Source organism: Hemicordylus capensis, chromosome 3 (genome assembly GCF_027244095.1).
Source record: "Hemicordylus capensis ecotype Gifberg chromosome 3, rHemCap1.1.pri, whole genome shotgun sequence".
Classification (NCBI taxonomy): Eukaryota; Metazoa; Chordata; class Lepidosauria; order Squamata; family Cordylidae; genus Hemicordylus; species Hemicordylus capensis.
The window spans coordinates 139582962-139603983 of NC_069659.1; the positions used below are offsets into that span (position 1 = coordinate 139582962).

At 42.5% G+C, this 21022-nt stretch overlaps 1 protein-coding gene across 3 annotated transcripts; it reads right to left on the reverse strand.

Annotated features, from left to right (window-relative positions):
- UPF3A (UPF3A regulator of nonsense mediated mRNA decay) lies at window positions 1–20951 on the reverse strand. 3 transcript variants are annotated; one of them, XM_053309450.1, is made up of 11 exons: window positions 20873–20951; window positions 20617–20684; window positions 19932–20038; window positions 17841–17947; window positions 16361–16459; window positions 16094–16204; window positions 13233–13288; window positions 12979–13137; window positions 10232–10389; window positions 6733–7027; window positions 1–2278 (listed from the first exon to the last, which is right to left on the reverse strand). In XM_053309450.1, the coding sequence occupies exons 1-11, from the start codon at window positions 20907–20909 to the stop codon at window positions 2105–2107; spliced, it is 1371 nt and encodes a 456-aa protein (XP_053165425.1). In that variant the 5' UTR covers window positions 20910–20951; the 3' UTR covers window positions 1–2104. The 3 variants fall into 3 exon arrangements, with proteins under 3 accessions (XP_053165425.1, XP_053165426.1, XP_053165424.1); XM_053309451.1 differs by lacking the exon at window positions 20873–20951 and having other exon boundaries at window positions 6789–7027; window positions 20617–20787; XM_053309449.1 differs by lacking the exon at window positions 20873–20951 and having other exon boundaries at window positions 20617–20787.
- Between the last annotated feature and the right edge of the window lie 71 nt (window positions 20952–21022).

The window sequence follows — 21022 nt, forward strand, 5'->3', positions numbered from 1 at the left end:
TCAGATGATCCGATCTCAGTTTATTCTTTGTTGTGAAGAAAGATGATCTCCTGGACTTTCAACATTAGAACAATCAAATGTTGATAGTATGATTAGTAATAAAAGGTTCAAGACATGATGTAAAAAAAGTAGTCAAATAAGATCTTGTTTCAGACAAACAAAAAGCCACCTCAGTGTTGTCAGAGTGCTGCTCTGCCCTGAAGGCAAGTAGAGTGCTCACTGAAGAGACTAGCAACAAGAACGTATACAATCAAAGAACTTGTTCTAAACTAGCACGATGAAAGGAAGGAATTGCCATAGTTCCCTCAAATGCATTCTGTTCCATAGCTTATTTATATATATCAACATACATATTTCCATTTGTGACTTACGTAAAAACATATTCTACAAAATATTAACATACAAAATATTGTCATTAAAATCACATATTAAAAAGGTGGGGGAAAACATTTAAAATGGCATTTCATGAAAGTTAGATACAACAGTAAGTATTCAGGCTTATGGGTCCACACACACCCTTTTGGTTTAAGCACATGAAAACTATTAAAAGGCAACAAAGTTCAGAAACTGAAAAAGAACAGACACTCACCTGACTTTCCAGCAAACAGAACAGCAAACTACCTTTGATGACAGCAGCCCTGTATACTAGAACTAGACTGCCTTTGAAATCCCGTGAAACAAGTGTAGGGGTGTGATTTAAAGTGTGGCATAGGTGGGTGGAAGTACTAAATCCCTCCCTTGCCCAGACTTTCCCCCCTTAAACTGCCTCCCCCAATCTATTTTTTGCCCTTGACAGGGGAAAAAAAGACTGGAATTAACCCTCAGTTTTCTGAAACTGGAAGTAACTCCCACTCAAGAGGAAAAAAAGCTGGAGGGAAGCACTTTCTGGAGGAAAAGCACAAGCAGGGGAAAAATTCAGCTCTCTCCAGCACACTCACATGCTATGCTGGTGATTTAATCCCCACTCCACCCGCCGGCCACTTTATAGACAGTTAGGGTGACCCAGAATCATAGCGTATGGGATCATGTTGCAGTAACATCTAGTTTGCCCCTGAAAATCGTTGTAAATGTAATGAGGTACGGAGGCCTGCAGACACTGGACATAAATGTACAAATTATTAACCTCATCCTGCAAATATTTACCATATTTAACCATGCATGATCCTGCAATGAGTTGAGTTCTGCCCTGCAATAAATCATCTCAACATTATCTTAATTACAACCATATGAATCATTTCAATGTAAAGATGGTGTCATTTGCTTACAGTGCACTATGTACTAATGCACTTGCTAAATTAGGACTAAATTACTTACTCCTAGCAGGACCAAGGCTATGGTACTTATTTTAGTTTATTTTGCTCCCCAATTGATGCAACATTCAATTATACTCTGTATAATGCCTTACTCTCGTGGTCTTGCAGAACTGAGACCTGTGTAGTTAACGTAATGTGTAGAATACAGTTAAAGTGCCTCAGTTCAAACTGATGGAAATACACACTTCTAGAAAATTCCTCTCAGTTTAACAGGCCAGGAAAGGTGAAACATGTTTGGAAATGTTTTCTACAAAACACATTTTAAATATGCAGGAAGCTATCAGAATCTTCCAAATTCTGCATGAAATATAGCAAATATTCAACAGGGTCATATTATAGATGAGCACTCACATCTCAAGCCAAGCATGGTCTATTCATATGAGAACTCCCCACCTTCAAGCATAAAGACACATGTTTGACTGCATAACATATCAGTGATAACTCACATGAAAACCACCAAAAAAGCAAACTTGGGGATAGTATTATCATAATACACAATCAAATATGCATCTATATGCATAGCAAAGTTGGAAGTTGTCTTCCCACACATAGAGCTCTCACAACAGCTAGAGACAGAATAAATGTATCTCTGATGTGATCCTACGTCTAACAAGGTTTTTCATTTGTTCATGAAGGGATTCTCATTAACTTTATGTAATGTTGCATGTGGCCAAAATTACTGCTAGAACAGAAAAGCCATTATTTTGTTGGTAATGCTGGTCCAGTTTTGAGAACATAATATTCTGTGGGGACATGAAGTTTTAAATGTCAGTGTTTCTGCCCATTTTGTTTCATTCTGCATCTTCACTCTTCTCTGAACCACCTCCAGTTGAACTGTCTGCCTCATATTTTCTGTCGTACATTTCTTCGGAAGACTTTTCAGAACAATCATAGGACCTACTTGTAGACACCGTATGTGTTCGAATGCGAACTCCTGGCTGGTACAGCTGCATGGCTGGCCGATCCTGTGTAGAAAGAAAATAAAGGCTTTGAGAAAACCCATCATCTATCCATACAGGAGAACTCAAAATACCTAATTTGAGTTGATACAGGAAAAAGGGGTCTTGTTGGCAAACTTCTTCACGTTTAAAAAGATGGGGGAAACAGAAGATTATAATGGTCATCCCACTTTTGGCTCCTGGGACCCTAAAGCAAAGTAAAAAGATTCAGTACAAATTAGGATGGCTGGTTGCTGGGGTTTTTATTGTGGGGGGAGTGATAGGCAAGAGCAAAATACCCATGAGATTGACAGAAAATTTCACAACCCACGACCTCATTTTAAATTCATCGTAACAACTAAGAGAAAACAAATATGGGCATAATTGTTATTTTACATACTAATAGTGAACTCAGGTGGTCGATCAGATTGTATACAAAATGGGACTACCCAAAAGTAAGATAATGATTTCTACATTTCTACTCAAGTCTTCCTGGGTATGCAGAATTACCTAAGCTGGTAAATTAAAAGCAAAAGCAAAGGGGATTGAGCATGCTCAGTGGCCTTCACCATGGAATGTTGAGATACCATATCTGTTGGAAAAAACATCAAAATACAATGAATGGTGGAGGAGAGAGAATTGGCCTGCTTGAACCTTAAACACCTTGTAGTATTCTAGTTCTAGAGAAGAGCATTAGAGTTGGGAAGATGCAACATTTTGTTGCGGGTTGCAGTTGTGTAAGTCAATAGTGAATTCAGGCAGTTGAGTGCCTATCAGTTTGGAAGTGAAACAGTCCCCCCACCCACAATGGTAAGGATTTCTGCATTCTCAGAGTGTCTACATATTCATACCCAAGGCAAGCAGAAGTCTGTAAATTTATTATTATTATTATTTTATAAAACCATCAGAAATGGCCCTGTCAGCATCCAAGACCAGAGATGTGCACAAATCAGTTCAGCAGTCCTTTTCTGTACCGCCAAACCGGTCCAGAGGTCTGGCGTTTGGCCATGGGGGGAGGGGTGTTACCTTTAAGGAGCAGGGAGGGTGCCTTTACCCTCCATTCCCCCACTGGCACCACCACCAAAATTGCTGGCGTGGGGTGGCAGCGTACCACCTTGCCGTCTCAGTCAGTGTCCCACCGGAAGTGCACAATGTGCATGTGATTTTGGCACCAGTGGGGGAAACATGCAGCAGGGGGCAGTTACCCAATAACAACTATGCTAAAACTCTGGATTTCTCAACTGCTATCTATAAGAAGCTCTCATTTCAATTCAGGAGGAGGAAAGTGAAGGGAATCATAACTTGAGTAGGCTGGAAATGGGGTGGAGCAGGGTTAGAGTGGGCCCTAGGACACAGTGAAGATGTCCCCCACCCCCCAGTTTCTTTAATAAGCCACAACCCAAAATTGTGTAATTAACAGGTAAGTGTTGCCAGCGTTACTGGCAAGAAAATACAATCCAAGTTTGCTTGATTTCAGGGCAGGTTTAAAAAACACCAGCTAAACACTGTGGCTTTCTCCCATGCTCTAGAGTCTCATGGCCAGGGCTCCACAGCATACTCTTCAGAACATCTCTCTCTCAGTTTGACTGACAGGATTAGCAGAGAGGGAAATGCTGACTGATGCTCAGCAATAACATTTCCCTCACAGCTGAGTCTGTCAGAACTCAATTTTTCTGAGTCAGGTAAAGGGGAAAGGTATGCTGAGCTTCAGCATGCAGTCAGCCAATCTCAGGAGCACAGGAGGAGGGTCTTCATCTCCTTCCTCCCCTTCTGCAGCAGACACATCACTGAGGATGCATTGGCTTCAAGCTGGTGATCCTCAATGTGGCTGAGGTGAGCAGAAGCAGGAAGGCTCTGAATTAGGGGTGTGCAGAACTGGTTCAAGGTTAGTCTGAGTTTGAACAGAACCAAGCCCGGTTAGGATCAAACTGTTTGGGGTGGCTATGCCTCAAGCAAAGGAGATCCCTAACTCTAAAGGGGTTTGAGGGATGGGTGGGGGAGAGGACACCTTACCGCCAGCAGTAGCCCCTCTAGGCCCGCTGGTGCTCCCCCCCAGCAGTGTGGGCCAGCGGGTGGCCCAGTTCTGGCCACCATGCATGTGCAGCAGCCATCTGTGTGACCTCTGCACATGTGCACTATGCAAATTTATCTAAATGGCCTCCACGCATGCATGGAGGCTGGAACTGGACTGCCTGCCGGCCTGCACTACTTTGAGGGGCGGGGGAGTGCCAGCAGGGTCCAGAAGGGCCACCGCTGAGGAGTTGCTACTGCACTAGCAAGGTGCCCTCTTGCCCTTCAAACCCCTTTAGAGTTAGGGGTCCGCTTTGTTTGTAAGCATAGCTACCTGAAAACCTTTTCAAAAAGGGATTCAGGGGTGATCCGGGAAATTACAGGCTGGTTAGCTTAACGTCCGTTCCAGGCAAACTGATGGAAAGCATCCTCAAGGATCAAATTGTAAAGCACCTAGAAGAACAGGCCCTGCTGGGAGTGAGCCAGCATGGCTTCCGCAAAGGTAAATCTTGCCTCACCAACCTTTTGGACTTCTCTGAGAGTGTCAACAAGTGTGTGGATCAAGGTGATCCAGTTGACATAGTATACCTGGACTTCCAAAAAGCTTTTGACAAAGTTCCTCATCAAAGACTCCTGAGAAAACTTAGCAGTCATGGGATAAGGAGACAAGTACATGTGTGGATTGTTAACTGGTTGAAGGACAGGAAACAGAGGGTAGGTTTAAATGGAGAGTTTTCACAATGGAGGGAAGTAAGAAGTGGGGTCCCCCAGGGATCTGTACTGGGACCGGTGCTTTTTAATTTATTCCTAAATGATCTAGAAGCAGGGGTAAGCAGCGAGGTGGCCGGATTTACAGATCATACCAAACTCTTTCGGGTAGTGAAATCCAAAACGGATTGTGAGGAGCTCCAAAAGGATCTCTCCAAACTGTGGGAGTGGGTGACAAAGTTGCAAATGCAGTTCAGTGTTGGCAAGTGTAAGGTGATGCACACTGGGACGAAAAACCCCAACTTCAAGTATACACTGATGGGATCTGAGCTGTTGGTGACTGACCAGGAGAGGGATCTTGGGGTTGTGGTGGACAGCTCATTGAAAGTGTCAAATCAATGTGCGGCAGCTGTGAAAAAGCCTAATTCCATGCTAGGGATCATTAGAAAGGGGATTGAAAATAAAACGGCTAATATTATAATGCCCTTATACAAAACTATGATGCGACCACACTTGGTGTACTGTGTACAATTCTGGTCACCACATCTAAAAAAGGACATTGTAGAACTGGAAAAGGTGCAGAATAGGGCAACCAAGATGATCAGGGGCTTAGAGCACCTTTCTTATTATGTAAGACTACAACACCTGGAGCTTTTTCGTTTAGAAAAAAAGACGACTGCAGGAGACATGATAGAGGTCTATAAAATCATGCATGGTGTGGAGAAAGTGGATAGAGAGAAATTCTTCTCCCTCTCGCATAACACTAGAACCACGGGTCATCCCATGAAATTGATTGCCAGGAAATCTAGGACCAACAAATGAAAGTACTTTTTCACATAACACATAATCCACTTGTGGAATTCTCTGCTACAAGATGTGGTGACAGCCAACAACCTGGATGGCTTTAAGAAGGGTTTGGATAACTTCATGGAGGAGAGGTCTATCAACGGTTACTAGGTGGAGGGCTCTAGGCCACCTCCTGCCTCAAAGGCAGGATGTTTCTGAGTACCAGTTGCAGGGGAGTAACAGCAGGAGAGCATGCCCTCAACTCCTGCCTGTGGCTTCCAGTGGCATCCGGTGGGCCACTGTGGAAACAGGATGCTGGAGTAGATGGGCCTTGGGCCTGATCCAGCAGGGCTGTTCTTATGTGCTTATGAACCAGTTTGATCCAAACTGGGCTTGGTACAGTTCAAACTAGGACTGGCCTGTGGCGGACTGCGGTGCTGCACGTGTGGTGGCGCTAAGGTGCCCTCTTGCCTGCCCCCCCACCCCTCTTCTTTGCTTTACAAGCAAAGCTACTCAAACTGGGCCCAACCGTTTTGACTGCACGAACCAAACTGCTGGCCAGTTCTAATGAACTGGTTCATGGACTGGCAGTTCAATTTTGAATTTGAACCGCACCGCCCCAGACAGTTCTATGCACATCCCTACCCTGAATACCCGCTGGGAGCTCTTTAAGTACCCCTAGGGATACTAGTACCCCATTGGGAAACCCTGTGCTAAAACATAACAGCAGGTTTCTTTGGAGTGCACAGGGTGAAGATGGGATGTAGGAATTGTGCCGTGTTTTTGTTAAAACAGGTAAAGAAGGTTTTTAAAATGCCTAAATCTCAACAATGGTGCTTCATGAAGGCATGTATTTTTAAAGTGCAAACATAAATAAGCAGCTCCAAACTGCTTAAAAAATTTACGTCAAAAGCATGACCTGTGTGACCCTGAAGTAATTTTACTAATGAAAGATTATCCTAAATGAATAAAAGAACCTTATTTCTTATGCGCTCCTTTTTGGATGCCATGTCATCACACTTGTCCTCTTTACCCAGTTTGTCTACTGTGTCCACAGTGAAGCTGTAGTTGTAGTTCGCTTTCTTCCCTCGATCTTGGTTGCATCCTTTCCCCCATTTCAGCTCGTCTTCATTCCTTCTCACAAACTTGTCAAATTCATAATGAGTTCTGTGCTTTCGGCCATCATCCAACCGATACCTTTGTCTCTCAGGTTCTTTTTCACGAAATCTTCTCTCTGAATCTCTTTGCTCTTTATCACTATCATTTTGTGACCTGTAAATATTTTTTGAAATGAAAAATATGGAATTGAAAGAAAATCAACTAGCTAAAACTCTGGTGATGAGTCATGCAATTCCAAAACAAATCTCCCAGCACACTTCATATCTTCCTATCAGTGAAAGAGCTTTATAGATTTTCTCCAAGCCTAGCATGGGGAGCAGGATTTAACCCTTTGGCCCCACAATAGTCCTGATCCAGATTGAGGTCTCATCCTCAGGGGCGTATCTATGGAAAATAGCGCCTAGGGCAAGCACTAAAATTGCACCCCTGTCCAAACAGGGATGATGGGACTTGTAGTCAACAATATCTGGAAATCTCTGTTAAAAGGAACACTGTACCATCTAGACTAGAACACTGTACCATCTAGACATGGTTGTTGATCAAAACTTGAAAACATGAGCCATCTCTGTTAAACACTTAGAACAACAGTCAAGAGTTACATAGCAATAGTAATAGCACTTACATTTATATACCGCTTTATAGCCGGAGCTCTCTAAGCGGTTTACAATGATTTAGCATATTGCCCCCAACATTCTGGGTACTCATTTTACCGACCTCGGAAGGATGGAAGGCTGAGTCAACCTTGAGCCCCTGGTCAGGATCGAACTTGTAACCTTCTGGTTACAGGGCGGCAGTTTTACCACTGCGCCACCAGGGGCTCTTGAGGATTCCAAGTGTCATTTTCTGTCTCATGTCATGCTTTTTAAAAAACATGTCCTAGAGGATCACCTGCCCAAATAGCCACTAGCAAAATAGGGGAAGAAGAAGGTGGCGGGGTGGAGGGAGTCTATAAACCAGTGAATGATTCCTGTCAGCCTTTGTCTTGTTGGCTCATGATGGGGTATATGCGCGTTCACCACACTAGTGCTTACTTTGGCACCAGGAGGGAGGAGGATACATTAGTCTGCAACACTAGACAGAGGAATTTGCAACAGGAGCAGACCGCCAAGTTCTGCCAGGACCAAAACCAGCCCCTGCCAGACTAAGAAATCATTGTAATTTGACCCTTCCTGTCACAAGCAGTTTGCTGTTCTTTTATTATTGACTCTAACTCTCAAATATCCCAGCCATGGAAGGGAAATTCAGGGTTAATTTACAAGAGACACATTTTCTACATGGAAGTTTCTTCTGTGCAGGTGTTGTGCAGAAACCCATGTGCAGTGATCAATTCATATGTATCTATTCCTCCAGGGGCATAGCAAGGTTGGAATAGGCTCAGAGATGAGATTTTAAAACGGGCCCTCAGCCCCTCAAAGTCCAGGGCCTCCACACACCCCAGGCCCCCAAGGATTTAAGTCTGATATTTCAAAATAAGTATTCTGCCTGGAAATACATTTCACTGAATACACACACGCACACTTTGCAATATACCGTATATACTTGAGTATAAGCCGAATTTTTCAGCACCCAAAATGTGCTGAAAAAATCAGCCTCGGCTTATACTCGAGTCATCTATTTGCCCGTGCTAAAATGTCCCCCTGTAATAAAGTACTGTACATTCTGGTCACAATATACCCAACTGCTGTCTCAATTAATGTAATTTTATAGGCATTTATTTTGATTATTGAAACTTACCAGTAGCTGCTGCATTTCCTACCCTAGGCTTATACTTGAGTCAATCAGTTTTTTGGTTTCTTAGGTAAAATTAGGTACCTCAGCTTATATTCGGATCGGCTTATACTCAAGTATATACGGTATAATGATATACATTGAGTACTATATATTTGTGCTACTTTTAATGCCTAGAACACACTAGAAACACTAATTATTAAAATGGCCCCCTTGCTGCAGATTAGAAAAGGAGACTTTCAGCCATGGAGTGTGAGTCTATGTATGTTTTCTCAGAATTCTGAACAAACCCAGTAAAGTTTGATTGCAGGAGGCTTTTCACACAAGGCTTTTAAAGCCCTTTAACACACATCTCCTCTGGAATGGAGGTGCTGTATTCACATGTTGGCCAGATTTACCCTGAAGTCCCTGTGGGTTATTGGGGAGCAGTCCACACACAATAAAAATAAAATAAAATAAAAGCACAACACATGCTTCACAATTCTCACTCAGACCTTCTGGGTTGCAAAACAACTTGAACATAAGTGCATTTATAAATGAATGAATGGATGAATAAATAAATAAATATAATATAATATTGTTTGTTCCAGAAGTTTTTGTAATTTTCTGCCATGAAACAAGCCACTTATAGGCCTTTTTAGATAGTTTTTGTTTTTAAAGCCAGCAAATTTCCCAATCTGCTTTAAATTAAATATTCAGAGACTTCTCAGTCTCCCCCCACCCCAATCAAAGCCCTATAGCAAGCAGATCCCTATATATCAGCGGGGGGGGGGGGCACACACCACAAAAAGGAATTCACACCATACCTCCATTAAGCAGGCAAAGGCTGGTCTGTGCTGGGCAGAGAGAACTGTGGTGGGTAAAAGGCAGCCAATGATGGCCACTCGGCCTGCCTCCTTCTTCCTTCCTTGCTGGCTGTCTGCCGGGGCACTGGAGTTCAGGCTTCAGGGAGGCCTGCACGGAAGCCTCTCTGGAAGCCCCACCCACCCGCCGATCAGCTGAGAGGCGGGGAGAGAAGGAGCTGCTGTGTCACAGTTTGCAGGCTGCTCCGATTGTAGGCCGGAGGGCAAGGCAGGCAGGAGAGGTGAACAGACAAGTGGCTGAGGGGCCTTGGGGCTGGGCAGGTGGGTAATGGGGTGGGGGTGGCAGGCACTGGTGTGGCGCCCCCCCAGTGGTGCCTAGGGCACATGCCCTGGCTGCCCCCCCCATTACGCCCATGCCCATCCTCATGGCTGCTATTTGCCCTGGGAGAAAAGCTCCTATTGGTGCCAATGGGGTTTCTCTCTTGGGGCTAATATTAGTTGTGGGGGGATCAGATCAGGATTGAGACCATGGTGAGGCAAAGGATTAAAGTTACCCCACCATTCCTCAGCTCCAGTCCAGCCTTCCTGCTTTGCTGCTGTTTAGTTTTTTAAAAAGTTAAGCACATCAGATCTAGTGTAGTTTGCCTCACAGACTGTTTCAGCATGACAACTACCAGCACCTGAGCACCAGGAAGAGTGAGAGACTGACTTAAGCTTAGAACATAGGAAATCTGAGTAATCAAGACAAGATATTTCATGGGGGGGGGGCATTGATTTAAAGTGCCTTGAGGATGTAACTCAGTCTTCAAGATAAAGTACAACTTACTTTTCCTTAAGTTCCTTTAGTGAACTTTCCAGTGGCTTGGATTTTATGCTCCCATGCCCTGGTGATTTCTCCCACTTGTTCTCTTCTATTTCAGCTTTTTCTTTTTCTCTGTGCTTTTCTGTGGATTGCTCATCTCCTTTCTCAGGTTTCTTAAGAAGCTAAACAATACATTTAAAAATAGACAGATATTCGGGTTTTCTAAAATGTTATTACAGTTCTAAAAACATGTTAATGTGAAAGAGAAAGAAATGCATGAAGATCCATTTATATCACACTTACTTGATGGAGACCTGTTCTTAGCGCCTCCAAAACAACTCCATTCATTAAACACCGTCACGCCCAATTTTTTAAAAAGGGCAATGATTCAGACAGTCCACAGATTTGTATTTTTCACAGGTATAATGCATTCTTATGCTCTGATTCTGTGAATATGCAAAGGTGCAAAGAGTGGCTTGCACTGACTTAGCTACAGCAGCATTCTTTGTGGGGTAGGCTGCCCAGCTATGCTGCTTAAAAACATAACCGCCCTGCTGGATCAGGCCCATGGCCCATCTAGGCCAGCATCCTGTTTCACAGAGTGGCCCCACCAGATGCCACTAGGAGCTTACAGGCAGGAGTTGAGGGCATGCCCTGCTTGTCAGGTTGAACCCCATTTTGATGACTTGCTACAGTTTATTAGGAATGTACAACACAGTCTTAACTTTTCATGTTTGCTGAGAGTTAAGTCCCACTGACTGCCTTGGGGTTTCCTTTCTAGGACTGCAACCTCAGGGAGAGAGATAAGTTTATTCGGTCATTGACCAGCAAAGCAACCTCAGGGTTAAACCAGCACAGCTGACTAAGTGCTATGTTAAATTGAATTGAATTCTGTCTTGTCCACACCTGGCTATTTCCCATTATTCCATAGTGTTGGCCCAAAATTCCAGCAGAGTATTTTTGCCCTTGGACCCAGTTCTGCACACTGATTTGCTAGTCAGCAGAATAGTTAGTTATTTTACAAGTTGTTAATGTCAGCTTGAATTGTTATGCTACCTTTATGTCTTGAAAACTATGGCCTATTTTTCTATTTGAAAAGTATAAATGGAACTGCAATATAATGTTGCAGTGTATCTAGCCAGCAGAGCTGGCCCAAGGATTGAAGGCGCCAGGTGAAGCTTGGCTTTGGCGTTTCCCTGTCCCCTCCACCTGCACAAGCAGGCACTTCCTGTCGGGAAGGCAAACTTGGTTGCCTCTCCTGACTGGCTGGTTGGCTCCGACAATACGTGCACTCGCCTGCAGTCACTCATCATCTGGTGGCTGGCCTGCTGTGGTGAACAAAACAGGCTCTGTGGGTCAGGAAGTGCTCAGATAGGCTTGGGTCTCTATGATCAACACTAAAAATCCAAATTCTGCACCACATGGTCCACAGTCTGCACTGAACAATAGGATCCATATACATTATAAAATATGCATCTAGACAGGAAAAGGGTCAATACTTTGTGAAGCATTACATTTCTAGTCCTAAAAATCTTATTGAGCAACCTTTAAATTTTAGAGGCCAGCATCCAGCATACTGTAGTTCCATTTGTGCATATTTGGCTCATAAAGGGAGAGGGGTGAATTTCACCAATGCCCTTCAGAGGATGCTCAGAGATATAGTTTGGGGGGATGAAGGGGGCTGCAGAGGGAAAGGGGGATCAGTGAAAACTGCCCCTCTCCTCTCATACAAGTGGAATGTTCTTGCGTGAATGGGAGTATTAGTCTAGATGTGTCCCAGAGACTTCACCATTGTCCACATATCTCAGCTGGTGTTGGTGGAAGGATGGTCCTGGGAATGGGTTGGATTGGTTGGCCCTTCAGTCTCTATGATATTTAATTTTTTTATCAGAACATCCAAGTCTAATAAGGAATCTGTATAAAGTTCAAAAAAATTGTAAAACTTACATATTGTTGCTGTGGTTCCAAAAGATGGTTTGTGCCCTTAATACTGCAATCTTAGTGGAAGCAGATTTCATTGAAATCAATGAAATTTATTCCAGATGTACATGTTTAGGATAAGGTTATGTATTAAACTAAAATACAGGAAACAATCCAATATTGCAGGGGTTATGTTCCCGGAAAGTCCTGCAAATGGTGCATCCACGATATTGGAATGCTTAACTTAACCTCCAAAATTGAGTTAGGTTCTGCACTCAAGCTGCATGAGTGGCTGGGACACTTAAAAAGTGGACCAAAAAGGACACTTTAAAAATGTCCCAGCCTCTTGCATTCTCTCCATTTCTCAGCTAGCGTGCAGGGAGGCTTAAAGAGGCAGTGCAAGTGGCTGGATGCCTCTCCTGCTACCTCTTTAAGCATCCCTGCTTCCCAGATGAGTGAAGATGTTTACAGAGGTGGCAGGAAACGCACCAGGCCACTTGCACCATCTCTTTAAGCAACTCCATGTGTCAGCTTGGAACCAGGGAGAGTTGCCATTTAAACTTTAACCCTCCCCATCCATCAGCTGAGGTTTAAATGGCCACTCTCCCACTTCTCAGCTGGTGCACAGGGAGGCTTGTGGGGGTGGCTGGGAAAACGTAGTTATCGTAGGGGTGGCTGAAGACTGCAAATAGCGATAGTACCCCTTGCAATAACCACATTGGAATGCAAGCTGGTAGCCTGTTAGTAGGTGAAACCATGGGAATTCAACCTGCATATATCTGTACTGCAATTCTAGTATCAGTGAGAGACTGGAGAAAGACTGAAAACTTGAGGGAGGTGCTCAGAACTACCTTTATCCTTATTTCTTTTTCAGCAATTTTCTTTTGCTTTTCAGCTTCTTTCCTTTTACGTCTTTCTTCCTCTCTCCGCTTCCGTTTCTCATCTTCTCTAAGACGTTTCTTTTCTGATTCTCTCCTCCTTCGTTCTTCCCTTTTCTCTTCTCGTATTCTCTAAGAAGTTAGAAAATTATTTACATAGATTTGTACTAATATTGAACAAAACTTGAAACAGAACAGTTAAGATTTATTCCAAAATACAGACATACCTGTTTTTCTAATTTTCTATTTTTAATGTATTCCAAAAGGGGTGTTGTTCTTCTAGCTAAAACACAAGAAGTTATGATATAGTGTTCCACTCCTAATGTAAACTTTAAAAAATCATAATTATTCACCATTTTATCTCTTAAACTTTAACATGATTACTAAGTGCTAGTGAACATGGTTTCATAATGAAGCCATACATAATAAAAGTGCCCATTACTTTAGAAAGTAATTGATTCCTTATCATTAAGGAGTCCCCAGTACTCAGTAAAGCGAGACACACAGCTGAGATTACTTGATGTATACTAACTGCATATTTTAATGTCCAATAAAAACATCTCCCATGGCTCATCAACAACATTTAGATGAAGGCAAATTTACATTGTACAATGTTTGTGTTCCATCTTCTGCTTGATTGGTATGGGTTTAGATTGCTGGCAGCTCTCATAGATTGGCCTTTTAAAAGTGTTTAAATACTGTTAGTGAAATGCACATTTCTACCAATTCATGCCACAGATTTGCGAAAAAGGTCACAGGAATTAAACAACAATCAGTCCCCTGAACACAACATAGTATGATCTCATCTATGTATATTTACCATTATTTTTAACCAGGAAGAATAGACATTGAAATCAGTGGGGAAAGGAAGACAAATTTTCAATCTGGCCAATTTATTATGGGTGACCATGTAGTTAACTTGCCATTTCCATTTCCACACACCTTGGCTTACGATGTTAGATTTTAGTGGGAACATTTGTTCCTCTTTAGCAATAGCAATAGCACTTACATTTATATACCGCTCTATAGCCGGAGCTCTCTAAGCGGTTTACAATGATTTTTAGCATATTGCCCCCAACATTCTGGGTACTCATTTTACCGACCTCGGAAGGATGGAAGGCTGAGTCAACCTTGAGCCCCTGGTCAGGATCGAACTTGTAACCTTCTGGTTACAGGGCGGCAGTTTTACCACTGCGCCACCAGGGGCTCTTTAAAGATGAGGGAACATGCAAACCAACATTTCTGGTGTTTCCACCATGGGCTGACATCTGGACTAGCACTGCACTCATGCAACAGTGTGAGATCCAGATTATTGCTAAACTGTCATGCGACCAGGTACGTGTGACTTTCAGGGACATCTTTTCATGATGCACAGTGGACTTCAGAGAGAAGGAGATATGGTTGAAAATAGCCCCTCCCACCACTCATGTGACAGCGCAGTGGTAGTCTGGATCTTGCCACTGCTGCACAAGTACAGTGCTAATCTGGATGTCAGCCATTGACTCCTAGATGTTTTCATGTTACAGGTTAAATCAATCAATAAACATAGTTGCAGGTTAAATCAATCAATTTGTTTGTTGAAAAGCAGTATATAAATATGCGTAGTATTAGTAATAATAATACTTAATATTTGTATCGCTTTTTCCTAAGTGCTCAATGCACTTCACACGTATCATCTCAGTTAAAGCCATCCAGAGCACTGCTGGAGAATAAACAGCACTCGGAAGTATTTGTGCTCTTGTGCAACAGTGCATGGATTGGGGGAGTTACAAGGGATCCTGCTGAGTCCTACAGACTCTACTAACATGTGTGCTTGTTAGGATGTTGTCAGGATGTCGAGTTAAATTGTGAACCAAAATATAAGATTAGGTGCAAACCAAAGTAACTCTCCCAAATGCTATGGAAGCCTGATGAATGCATTTCTGAAGTGGTATGGAAGCCACTACCCCATGGTCTGATCACAAGTTGTTCCAATAGTAGCTGTAAGGAGGACCTATATGGGACTGCTGAATGGTTGCAGTTCATTCTCACAGGAGCATAGTCAAACTCCATAGAGATTGGCATGGGAAGAAACCATATTTAGCTAACTCACGTTTCCTTCATACAGATGTTTCTGAAGCAGCATGAAACTACCCTGATTAAGCACCCTAATTGAGAGGTTTTTTGTTTTTTTAAATAAATTATTGATAATTACTTCAATTTAATGTAAAAATGTGAAATTGTATTATGATTATTTCTTTATTGTACAGGAATGCAAGTATACAGGGTTTGTATCTAGCACCTGAAATTACCTTCAGTGTTAATTCCTATGGCATTCTATAGGTTCCTGCTACCCTACTCATACATTTTTCCCTTCATCCCAAAACATCCTAGAGGTATGAGCTCAATAACAATGCCCTTTAAAAAAAGACTTCAGATAGTAGGCAGGGTTGAACTACCATAGAACAAACCCCTCTTTATTGTAAGATAATAGAATCAAAGGATATTAAAGTTGGAAGGGAACTTGGAATTCTTCTAATCCAACCCTCTACTCAGTTCATGAGGCAACACAGGTTAGGATTAAAAGTGGCGGTTTATAGGGAAAAGCATATTTTAATGCCTCTTTGAGGTCAGTTACAATCCGAAGCACATAGATCTATTTAAAAAGGTCAGTGTAACAGATACAAAATATGTTTTTGTACGCAAAAAATATGTTTCTGTACACTACAAGTCTTTGCAATGGAGTAATTTGGTGTTTAAGATTTTTCACCTTTATTCCCTCTAGTTTAGCCCACCAACAGATTTTGATTTTTAAAAAGATAATTGAAATAATCTCATCCTCCTCATAGATACATGGCTCTGTCTGAATGCGGTGTTCTGCAGAGTGCTAGCATTCCAGTTCTACTCTCTCCCTAACATAAAGAACAAACAAATGATGTTTCTTTTACTACAAAACTTCTGCAATTGAGCTAGGGATTAAAAACAAACTTCTGGAAGGTATAGAATATTAATTCTATACCTTCCAGAAGTCTAAGAAGAACACCCATCTCTGCTAAAAAAAAGAGACAATAAAATGTATAGCAGGGGAAACAACAATAGCTAAACAGACCAATAAGCTCTCTTGTTTTGGCCTCAATCTCTCCCAACAATGTCTCAGGGTTGGCACAAATTTTTTCTTCTTCAGCACAGTAACTTTCTAAAAACTTCCTATATTCTGGATCTGTGGAAGAAAAATATTAAAAAGAAAGTTAAGCACTGCATGTTATATATTACATATATGTTGAAAAGTCAATATATTCTTAATAATAATACCTGAAAAACTATTACATAACTGAAGTACTTCAGGAAAATGTTTCTGCCAAGAAAATCGACTTACCATCTTCTATGCTTCCAGCTTTTGCATCTTTCTTCTTCAGTTTCTTTTTTGAAATCTTTTGAAATGGTGCAAATTCAACCACAGCAGGATATTCTAAACCTTTAAAAAGTCACACATGAATTGAGTGATTTGGGGGTAACTAATATACAAATCTGAGACTGATAAGACTTCAATCTCAGGTCGCCTGGAGCACAAAAATCAGAATTAAAATGGGCCATCTTAGCTTTTCACAATCTAGGTTTATCATCAATTGTCATAATCCAGCAAGGAAAATCTGCATAAAGAAGCAAGCTTCCAGACATACAGCCAATATGGATACAAAAGTGTATCTGGGCTACATCCACATTGTGATACTCATTTGAGCTCCATTGATCTGACTGGATGTGTCATTTTCATACATTTTCATTCAAGGACACTAGAGTTAACACATGACTAGTTGCTGGATCAGGGCTGGTAGGCAGCTGTGCCATATAAGCCCCTTCATATTTCTTTTAACTTGACAGAAGGAAAAAAATACCACAGTTCAGAGCAACAAACATAGCAACAAAGATTCCAATGCTGGAAATTAAAAACCCACTACTAGGTAGTGTATGGTACACTGGAAATTTAATTTTAAAATGAAATTCAGTCTCCTAACATTCATATACATCTTAGTAATGGTTAATTACACAAATATTATTGCAGAATGTTTGTGTCCTAATTTTATCAGAAAACGTCAACAGAAAGCATTTCACTCGGGGCTTTTGAAGTCCTTTAATTTGCATCTCCTCTGGAATGGAGGGGGTGTGTTCACATATCAGCTAGCTTTACGCCGAGGTCCCTGCTAGTTATCGGGGAGCAGTAAACATGCAATTTGGGTTTTTCACTGTGCATTAGAGTGTAGCCCGATTTATATCCAGGGTTAAAAAAATCCACTATTTGCAGCGGTTTTTTGGGACAACTTTGAGTTTGCAGTAAAGCCTCCTCGTAAACTCATGGTAAAACCTCCAGTACGTAAAAGTCCCCAGTTTGAAAGTAGAACATTGTATTCGCAGAACTTCAAAGCTGATGTCTTCAAGTCACGTACACAAAACCCTGTATTCAAGGTTCCAGCACCAGAAAAATGAGTGTGCCTACAGTATTGATAAGGACAGAATTTGGATAGAATTTGTGCCTCTGAGAAAAGACTGGACTTGATCATCAGTGAGACTCATGCAACTCTTTAATTGGATTTACAACTCTACTATGATTATAAGTCATGTGATATTCTGGAAGCTGTAAGGAAGAATTCTCTTGACCCTTGGCTATAGCCGACAAAAATATGATTTATAAAACACATTTAACTGTGATTAGAACTTTTGAAAGATTTATTTAACTTTTTAGTTTGTAATGTGGCAAAAGTGGCTATTGTTTAAGGAAATACAAGTCCAACAGCCTCTAAAGCACATCGAACTAGTTGTGGTGTTCTCTGGATCCTGACCATAGTATTTTAACAGGTTACCTTTATTGTCAATGAAGACATAGCCATCAAAGCGATCTCTAAAAAGAAGGATGTCATCAGGATTTCTAAAATTAATGTATGCTCTTGAGTAGAGGTGAGGATAAAGACTGTAACAAAAATAAGTGGTTTCTGTTATTTATCTCAGTCTTCTAAAAGGAAGTAAGTGCAGAGCGCATATTCTATTAATTTTAATCTTCTGTGAAAGGACTGCACTGCATTTGCATTTCAAAGAAGGCAAGGACAAGCCTTATATTCACACATCATATAAAATTACCATGAAATAGAGACAGGTTTGTGAGGCAATGGACTTCTCGTATCCTTGGGCTACATTGCTACACCCTAGATAGATAGATAGATAGATAAGAGTGTGGAGTGGCTCCTGTAAGATTCTATCATAACTCTCCCCACCCCATCAAGCTGCTGTCAGCAACCCTGGACAACAGCAGCGTGCTGGGTGCAGAAGCAGCTTGCTGTGATGCAACCAGTCCATCTTTCAGCCACAAGGTTCCACCTCACCTTCCAGGATCTGGTGTTTGCCAAGGCTTCTGCAGCTATACTCTTGCTTAAGCGAGAGTAACCTATGCAGAAAAGGGCTTGGAGAACAGTGAGTGCTGACAGCTGAGGCATGCCAGGAGCAGAGGAGGAATGAAAGGGGAAGGGAGGGTTATACCAAAGTCTTATGGTATCCTCTCCACACCTTGCTCTCCATGTGTGCACAGGATAAAAGATCATGACCATGGAGCAGTGTGATAAATTAAATAGAGATCCCATATCTTGATTACAGAAAGGTTGTATTTCTGTTGGACCTCTGATATATTCCATGATGATGAAACAAAAGGTATGGAGGTTGGGAAAGTGCCCACAGTTTTGTACTAACCATCCAGATTTTTTTACTAATCCTCAGAGAATCACAATTCTGTATATAGAATAAATCATGTAACTCTAAAACAGCTCTACATACTTGATAAATTTGCAATTTTGGGCTGTTTGATTTTTACTCTCTCTTCCACACCTGTATGTTTCATTTATTTATTTTGTCATGTACTGGGAAAGGAAGATGAGACACCATAGAAAAAAAATATGTGTGAACCCTTAGGGGAATGCATAAGAGGAAAAGCCCAGGTCAAAGAGCTTCTGCCAGCAAATTGTGAAGGATTCAGTGCTGATCTGAAAGAGCCTAGCTGGGTCAGCCTCTCCCAAACTTTCCCAGGGGCTACTTAAAGGGAAGGCAGAAGAGGAGAAACCCAAATTATGGAGCTCATTCTGTCAGCTGCTGAAGAGGCCACAATCAGCCTGAGAAATTCTGCTGTTCTGTTTTTTGTACCTTTAATATTTAGTTTTAGTATTTTAAATTGTAAACTGCCCTGGATATTTTGAATGGGGGAAAGGCAGCATAGAAATGCAATAAACACAGAAACAGAAAGGCTCTCCTTACAAGCCCCCATTACTGTCGCTCTTCCCTCTCTTCAGGCAAGAGCAGCTGTGGGTACCTGTACTAGCTATCAAAATAAGATGCAAAGTACAGGCGCAAAGAAGCATCTGAACACATTTATAGTACTCTCCCACTAGGAGCCCATTGTGTAAAGCAGTCTAAATGTTCACAAAGGTCTGGCCACTTGGAGTGCAACCAGAACATACAAAATACATTTTTAAGGTACTCATTTTGGCAAGCATCATTCTCTCAAAGTGCAGTGTGCCACACCAAGCTCATGAAAAGTGATGGTATGTTATGGCATGCATCTCCAATTTGTAAGTCAAGTCTCTTGTATTGCATTTAGTCACAGGCCACTACAATGAGAAGCTCATTCAACAGATAAAAAAACAAGGCAAGATTATTTGCCTTGCCCTGCATCAATACACAATAGTAAAAGAAAATGACAGCTTCACACCATGCACTTATGGATCTTTTTAGTATGCTTTAATATTATGTTTGTCTGCCACTATTGTGCAGCAAAGCATCATTGTAATTCTTTTTGTTTCATAATTGTACAATGCTGAAAGCTGGATTCTATTTGGTATTAACGACAAAACGTAAATACAAATAAAGTGCCACTTCTATTTTAAGATTAATGCTACAAAAGTTTTCCTCACCTGTGATCAGAGGTGCAAAATTCAAAATAATCATGAGCAGGAAGAGGATGGAGCTGTTCCTCCAGCTGCTCTTTGGTAAAACTAGGAGGCAGGCGACGTATAACTACCTGCAAAGAATCACATGCAAAAATTGAGGGAACAGTACACTCAGTACTCAGTCCAATGTCTGTAATACCACCAGAATAAACATATTATATTCCTTAAAAAAAAAAAAAAAAACACGTTTCTTCCATTAGCATCATTACTATTTCTACAGAATTCTGGGAAAGTCCTTAATTCGTTAACCAACACGTAGCCTCAAGCAAACGGATCCCCGTCCAATTTATACCCCGCTCACCAGCACAATCCCGTTCCAGCTGAAACTGGATTGCACTGCCCTTAACCCTGTCATGGACTTTTCTTTGGATTCCAGTCAGATGGTGACTGCCTGGGCCATGCTGGCTACTGATTGCCACTGATGGGGAAAGGGAAGGGATAGATCCTGCCAAGGCTGGCTGTGCCTCTGACCAGGGTCCTGAACCCAGGCTAAACTCCAGCGCTCTGCTTGCGGGCACCAATGCCAGCCTCCCCTGCTTCCCCACATGGGTTCGGGCTTCCCCCATGTTCCTCCCCTGGGGCCGCCCCCCTCCCTCCCCGCGCGCTGTCCCTGGTGCTGGAGGGGGACCCCTCCCCCTCCCCTTCTCACTTTACTCAGCGCCGCTCTTTTCTCCTCGCGCTGCTGTTTGCCTGGCAGCGCCAGACTGGAAGGCGGCGGCGGCGGCGGAGGGGGAGGCGGCGGCAGAGGCGGCCCCGGGGACGGCGGAGGGGTCGCCTCTGAAACACGACGCGGGGATTCCCGTTGAAGTGAAGCCTCCATGACCGCGGAGCGGTGGTAGGGAGAGCTTCCCACAGAGACAGCCCGTAGCCCCAGCGCCGCCGCCGCCGCCGCCGACACGACTACCGCGCTCCACCGCTCTTTCGGCCTCCCGTTGCCCTCATCGTTCAGCCAACCGCCAAGGCGCCAACGCCGCCAGCCCTGGCCAGGAAGCCTCGCGAGAACAGCCCCTCATTCCGAGGAGGGTCTCGCGAGAGCTGGGGAGGTTTCTTTAATC

Bases quoted from the DNA above. Each gene is read 5' to 3' on its own strand.
- UPF3A (XM_053309449.1), bottom strand. From the start codon at position 20,787: ATGGAGGCTTCACTTCAACGGGAATCCCCGCGTCGTGTTTCAGAGGCG. The intron at 13,289-16,093 runs GTCTGTTTAGCT...CTTGTGTTTTAG, and splicing joins CAAAACAAGAGAGCTTATTG to CTAGAAGAACAACACCCCTT. The intron at 2,279-6,732 runs GTTCTTTTATTC...CTTTCTACACAG, and splicing joins AGGAGCGCATAAGAAATAAG to GATCGGCCAGCCATGCAGCT.